This window comes from Emys orbicularis, chromosome 12 (genome assembly GCF_028017835.1).
Source record: "Emys orbicularis isolate rEmyOrb1 chromosome 12, rEmyOrb1.hap1, whole genome shotgun sequence".
NCBI lineage: Eukaryota > Metazoa > Chordata > Testudines > Emydidae > Emys > Emys orbicularis.
Window position 1 is genome coordinate 3,764,412 of NC_088694.1, and position 7,328 is coordinate 3,771,739.

General features: G+C 47.8%; 1 protein-coding gene across 1 annotated transcript; it reads right to left on the reverse strand.

Annotated features, from left to right (window-relative positions):
• Positions 1 to 556: 556 nt before the first annotated feature.
• On the reverse strand, positions 557 to 4,148 carry STMN3 (stathmin 3). Its single transcript, XM_065414498.1, has 4 exons — positions 4,055 to 4,148; positions 2,954 to 3,129; positions 1,659 to 1,850; positions 557 to 616 (listed from the first exon to the last, which is right to left on the reverse strand). Exons 1-4 carry the CDS (start codon positions 4,134 to 4,136, stop codon positions 557 to 559), a joined length of 510 nt encoding a protein of 169 aa, XP_065270570.1. The 5' UTR covers positions 4,137 to 4,148.
• Positions 4,149 to 7,328: the final 3,180 nt, after the last annotated feature.

A 7,328-nucleotide genomic window follows, 5' to 3' on the forward strand; every position in this document is an offset into this window, starting at 1 on the left:
AGGCTCTGCATGACATAACCAATTCCTTGAGCCATCTGGTCCCCTTCTCCATCTGCTGGGAAACAATGGATCCATTAACCACTCCCTCACAAGGAAGAAATTCTCACTATTTACTGCCCATTGTCTTGACACTGATATCTAGCTCAGAGCAAATGCCAAGCGTAGTATAAGCTCCCGATAGGAAATCCATATCTCCATGACACTGCTGGTTGAATTTATTAGTATCTGAATTCTTTACATCTGTTTAAGAAAGATTTTTTAAAAAGAACAAAATCCCAAAGAGAAGCTGATTGATTGGTTATTGACTGATTCTATACTTCATATGAACTAGCTGCTATTATGCTTAGAGGTAACCTATGGCCTGTGATCCCCCACAAGTACTGAACAGTTAAGGATGGAGAGAGAGAGAAGCGTGTAGCTGGGGAACGAACACCAGAGGATGTGGGGAAATGGGGAACCAAATGTTGCATCTAGACAAACAAAATAAAATGTGTTGGGTTGGTTGGTTGGTTTGTTAGTTATCAGGAACCAGGTGCTAGATGTGTAGAAAAGCCCTTTATCCAGAGATCTCCTCCCGCTGTTCCTTGTTCCTGCGAACCTCAGCTGCATGCAGTTCCTGCAAAGACATGGAAAGTGTTACAGCATCTGCAGGCTGCATAGGGCAAACCCAAGGCTGTTTCCCATCTCCCCTCAGTTTCATCTACAATTTAACAGTTTCTGGTTTTGTGCATGCATCTGTGCATCTCCTCTTCCTCAGGGGCCTGGCACCATCAAATAAATGCACTAGAACATTGTCATAGTTGGTGTAATTCCACTGAAGCCACTAGACTTACACCTAGGGTAATTTTAGCCCATTCCTATGCAGGGCTCAGAAGACCAGGCACATCACATGAATGTTCTGTGAATGGGTCTTCAGTACCAGTGTTCAGAGCCTGCTGCAGCTGTCTCATAGAAGGAGCCCCACACAAATGATGTCCCGCCCCCACTGAGACCACAAGAGGTTGTAACCTCTGGCCCCAGAGATGAGCAGTTATCACACCACAGTGCAGCAGAGGAGGCCTGAGTTCACTGCTGCCTTTGGGCTCCCAAGCAAGGGCCAGCAGAAGATAAGGTAACATTCTCTGCCATTAGACCGGAGGTGAGGGAGCCTGGGCCTGCTACATTGATCTCAGGTGCACGTCTCCTCCATCTCATGGCATCCTGAGCTACTCCCGAAGAACTCTCTTAGTACCTGTTCTGAGGGAGGAGCGGTCAGATGTGGCAAGAAAGAGCCCAAACCTCAGTACTCACTTTCACACAGCGAAGTACAGAGTCCCACCCCCCTCCAAAAACCAGAACAACAAGGTATGAGGCAGCGAGAGAGAGAGAGAAGAAAACGGGGGAGCAGGGCTCCAGAGGGAAGGGGTGGGGAGAGCACATTGGACAACTTGAGGAGGGAGAGTTGCACAAGCTAACCTAGGAAAATGGGGGTGCAGAAGATGCAGATTGTATCCAGAGCTCTGCTCTCGTGGTGATCATCCCAGCTGCGTTTGAGGTCAGCAGACCAGGCTACAGATGCTAGGCAAAGGCTTTGGTACCAGTAGCCACTATAATATAGGCAGTCGTCCTGGCCCTGCCCATTCTCTAGGTGTGCCTGGACATGGGAATCTAGCACTTGCCTTCTCACGCAGTCGCTCCCTCAAGGCAGCTAGGTGAGCTTCGCGGATCTCCTTGCTCAGCTCCATCTTGTAGTTGAGCTTCTCCTCAGCCAGCCGGCTGAAGTTATTGTTCTCCTCCAGGGCCTTGTGCAGCACCTCCCGTTCGTGCTCCCGCTTCTCCGCCAGCTGCTTCAGCACTTGGGCCTCCTGGGTCTGTGGGAAGCCAACAGATCAGGGGTGTGTGTGTGCGAAAGGAACTCTTCATGTCCCTTGTCTCAGAGATGCTTCCCTGATCTGATCTGGAATGTCTTCCTGGATGTGCCACAACCACCTCCTTTGGGTGTCTGTTCAAAACCTAGCAGCTCTGTTATAGGATTTGCACTCAATATTTACTCTAAACTTATCTGCCCCTCTTAAGGTTTTGACCATTGCTTTCTGTCCAACCATCTTGCATTCATGTGGCTACCCCCCTCCGTCCATTAGATGATATTTAGATACTGTGACCATGTTCTCCCCACCCCACAAATCCTTTCTAGATCACATGGAACACATTTTCAAACCTCTACATTTGCACCTGCATTTCAGGCAGGTAGATGTTAAACATCCAAAAGTCTATCTTTGCTGTGTGAGCAACACTGTTGGTGCAATTTGCGACTCCTCTGGAAATCTGCCCCACACATTAAACTGACTCTTCTTCTGCTCTGACCCACAAGTTTTTGTAGTGTTGTGGTTTCCCTCTCTTTATAGTTTCTCTAATTTTCCAATATTTTTCTCCATTAAGACTTTAAATTATGCTCATAAATGAAGTGCAAAAATAGCATTGCCAGCTGTTAAAAAGCAATGACATGGTGCAAAAGGCACTGATTCTAAGCTTTATTGGATGTGTGGCTTATATTTATATCTCCTATAGAGAGAGCTAATGGTAGAGATTTTCATTCTGCAGCAGCATAGGGTCACACATATAATACTATATGAAAATCTAAACCAGAGGACCACAGGATTCCATAGATCCATAGATTTTAAGGCCAGAAGGGACCAATGTGATCATCCATTCTAACCTCCTGCGTAACTCAGGCTAGAGAATTTCATCCAGTGGTTCCTACATCAGACCTAACAACTGGGGGTTGAACAAGAGTGTAAAACACAGCACTATTACCAATCACAAGATATGGCTCCTAAGTAAAATCAATGATGTTGTTCACCCCCAGCACTGTATCAGTTTTTCTGCCCCCAATTATGAATTGGGGTCACCTGGGGGGCTTGGTTAAAACATGATTGGTCATATGAGTTAGCATTTCCCTGGAATATCCTGTTACCTTCCTCCTCTCCTCTGCAGCCTCCAGCCTCTTCTGCAGCTCCTCCAGGGACAGGTCCTTCTTCTTAGGGGGAGAAGAGAGGACTGGACTCTCAGGGGACAAGTCCGAAGGGGACTTCAGGATCACTTCAAAGCTCTGTCCAGATGCCCTTTTGTCCAGCTGTTTCACCTCCATGTCTATGAGAGAAGAACAGAAGCACTTGATGGACTATGGGACACTCATGAAAGGGCTAATTTGATAAAGGCACCTTGAAGAAGCTGCTAAGTCAAGCCCTGAAGCTATGATCACCCAGTGAGACCTGGTTGTGATGCTATGCTTCTAAATGGGGTGTATTGTCACTTGAGTCTCTGCTGGAGGGTTTCAGAGAGGTGAGAATTTGAAGTCAATCATTAATTGCTGGTAAAAGGGACAATGACACTGTACAGCCTAGAAGTAGGAGCATCATTGTCAAATGTTACGATGCAGAGCAACAGTAGGCAGTAGTGGTCAGAAAGTGAAGGGGATTCGGGGGTTCAGCTGAACCTGCAGGGGGAATTTGGGGAGGCAGAATGGAATTACCCATGTTGGAATTTGGCCAGGACACCAGAATTAACTTCCCTGCCCTTATGAAAAGAACCATGAGGCCTTTGGTAACCACAGGAGGTCAATACCTTGGTCTTACATGCTATCTGAAAGACCCAGCAGCAGCATCTTTCTCTCTGCCCATTCAGGGGCTTTTCACAGGAACTGCATAAAGAAGTGTGGTGTGTAGCTAATGCAATTAATCTTACAGCCATAGAATACGTACTGCATAGCTGATGGCAGCCACAGAAAGGCCATACTGCTGATAACATCAAGAATCATATCCCAGGATATGTAATGGTGCTGTTTGGTAATAGTCATACAGTTTCTTTGTGGGTATGTGGGTCACATGTTAATAAACTATTCTAAGGAAGTGGACCAAAATACCATGCTCCAGTAATACAGAAAACTTGGGTCAGGACATGAAAATGGTCTCTCCCCCCAGTCAGGGACCCAGCCTAATGTATTGAAGTCCTCCAAGGTTTACCGAAGCTGCCTGCAGATTGGCTCTACAAGAGATTCTGCGTGTATGTCATTTACCTCCATACTGGTAGATGGTATTGGGGTGTGGCTGAGTGTGGAAACAGGAGCAGATCAGTGACAGCAAGGACAGCTCCTTCATTTTCTCCTTGTAGGCTGAAAAGAAAGAAACAGCAATGAGTGGAGAGGTCTACTGGCCATCTCATGTCTCTCTCAGGGGGAAGGAAGCAGAGGAATACACAGAGACCCATTTGTGGCTATTGGGCTCTCTGAAGGCCTTTCCAAATAGCCAGATGCTGAGATACTGTACAAGTGTCTCCCACATCCGCTGGCGGGGCAGTAAGCTACACAGGCAGATGCCTTAAAGGTGTTTTACCATCTCTGCAGGTCTGAATCACCCAGGAGGAATCTTCCCCCCCAATTGTAAGAAAAGCAGGTTGGGAGCTGGTGAATTTCAGCATTTATAAATAACTACACAATGAAGGCTGCCCGGATACCTCCCCTAAACAGTTCCAAACTCAGTAAGAATGACATTTAAAAAGCACCCCTGAAACATTGCCGATCAGTGCCTATAAAAGGTACTTGACCCTTGGTGGGGCAAACCCTGCAGCCTGTAGAGAGGGTCCCTCCATTTTATGATCCTGCATTTCTGATGTCAATCAGTAATTTACAATGAAAAGAAGAGATAAGGCCAGGTTTGTGGGGAATCAAGGTAAATTTGGGTCAATGAAGCGCTACTGAGCACTGGACCCATGATGCATGTAAATGGCTTTTAATTATAGCTTGCAGGGTGAATGAAACTGAACACAAACCTGTGTCCCAGGGACAGAGCTCTGGACTCAGGGCAACAGAGACTGAGTGATGCTAAGGGTTGCCTGGATGGTAATTTGATGATGTAAAGGGGGTTGCCATGGGTTAACTGGGTAACAAACTCACCACACCAAGGGGTACTACTGTGCCTCTGACCTTCTAGCTGGGATAAGTAGGATTGTCAATGACCCTAAGTTTTGCAAGATAAGAGTTGTCCACTGAACCCCCATCCTGCCACTCTCCATCTTTGCGGCAGGTCCACCTGTCACATGGGTCATGACAGTCCCAGGAAAAGGGACTCCTGCTGGAGGCACAGACTCACAACAAAAGAATGCTGATTCAGCACACTGTGAAGCCAAGAGCCCAGGAGGGTGGCAGGCACACAGTGGAGATCCCTGCACCTCTGACTTTCCAGTGCGGCAGCATCTCTACTGCAGCTGCTCCGGTCCTTTATCTCAGCAGTAGATTAGAGAGGATTTAAATCATCCTAGGAACCCCCCGCCCCTTTCAGGGAAGGTTGCTCCTGGTCTGCAATGATGGTAAAACCTGCCTGTTTCTCCCTCCTCACAATTGTCTGAGCGCTAGATTGGGATACATGATCCTTTCTGGCTCCGCCCCAGAGCTGCTGCTAGCGTGGGCCATTGTTGCGACAGAAGGTTGCAGCTGCAGCAGTCCCCAGTGGCAATGAGCACACTAAGCTGCTGCCCTCATCAGAACAAAACATGCACAGTCTGCAGAGAGTCTGCTTTCCCAGCACAGCACAGCACAGCACAGCAGGCACCCACATTTTCTGAGTTTAAGCCTTTCCTCCCCTGTACAGAGATGAGCTCTTGGAGTGAACCAGATGAATCAGTGCAAAATATAACAAACAGTACTTAATACTTCTACGTGCCCTTTCCCCTAATTAGAGTTAATTAACCCTTACTGCACCATGGCCAGATGAGGAAGTATTATCTCCATTTTACAGCTGGGGAAACTGAAATATAGCACTTGCCTAAAGGTTTGACAGCAAGTCAGTGGCACAGTTAAGGGTAGAACCTGGGAATCTCGACTCATAGCCCCTCCTTTGCCCACTAGACTCCGCTGCTAATACAATGGTCAAATCATCAGGGGCGTGGTGGGAAGAACATGGAGACTGATGGAGGCCCCACTCAGATGCAGACAAAGAACACACTAGTTGTTGGGAGCCAAAAAGTCACAGCCTTCTGGGGTTGGATTTTATTAACAAAAAGGAGAATTATACAAACCCCAGCCCAAAGCTTCTCCCCAGGAGTGGCTGTTCCTAGGGTCCTGCCATCAGGACCAGCGAGCTCCAGCCTCTGGTCTCCCCGGCCGTGGGCTACTCTCACCTTGCTTGTAGGCAGGGTACAAAGGAGCCACAACGACCTCAGGGAGTCAGCGGTGATGAACCGGCCACTCTCTGTAGGGCTAACAGGGATGCCACTGCTGACGTACACTTCAGGCCTCTACAAAGTACGACCTTCCCTTCACTTTGCTGAGTCATCTGTGTAACCTTGTAGGGTAGGAAGAGATTGGCCTGGGAGAGGTTGTAGAGGAGCTGCAGAGCTAAGGCACTCATTTTCCAACGCTGTTTACCACGTCCCTTCATGGACACCTCGCTTCCCAGCCTCCCACTTTGATCCCTCATCTTCCCCCTGGCAACAAGTGTTTGGAAAGGTGACAGGTATAGGACAGTACTAAGGACATAAGAGGAACATACTCTCACCTCAGTGCCATGTGGTTCTTTTGTACTTGTGTTGTTTGCCTCCTTTCCCTGGCTGCAGCTGTGCCTTTGCTCCCCCACAGCCCCCACTGCTCAGCTTTCTCCTGGTCACTCTACAAGCCCTTCCAGTTCTAATACCAAACACAAGGCTGGTCGTGTTTCAGTTTACCCCAGAAAAGACCAACTTGCTGCAGCAATGCAAGGGGCAGAGAGGGGCAGGTGGTGGTTGTTTTAATTTAGCTAATCAAAAAAGCTTTTGGAAATCCTATGAGACGCCTATGCTGGGCTAGAGCCAGCAGCATCACTGCTTGGCGACTGATGGATGCTTCCCCATTATGACAGAGGCAGCTTTGAGAACCACCCAAGAGTGCTTCATGGGGCACTAGTAAGCTCAGAACCACTGAGCTGAGGAGCTGTTCTATTTCCTACAGGCTGTGCAACTGTAACAGCACATGGCTAGCAGGTGACACCAGGAGAAAGATAGTATGTGCCTGAAATAAAAAATATATATAGCGGGTAAGTTCTTATTTCAATTTGCCCTTTCCTGCAAAGGAAGCTTGTTCTTTCAAGGTACACCTTGTCCTTTTGGTCGATCTGGGCTCTCTGTAGCTGGGGAGAGCAGAGGATTTGGATCTTTCTCCATGGACATTTTGGATTTTCTGTCCCCTGAAGATGCAGGCATAGTGTCTTGTTGCTCTAATGTGCAGGCTTAGCATGCTCCTCCAGAAACTAGGACTGGGAAGAAATTTTCCCCTGAGCATTTTAGCAGGGATCTTTTCCTCCTTTTTCTGGCAGATTGAG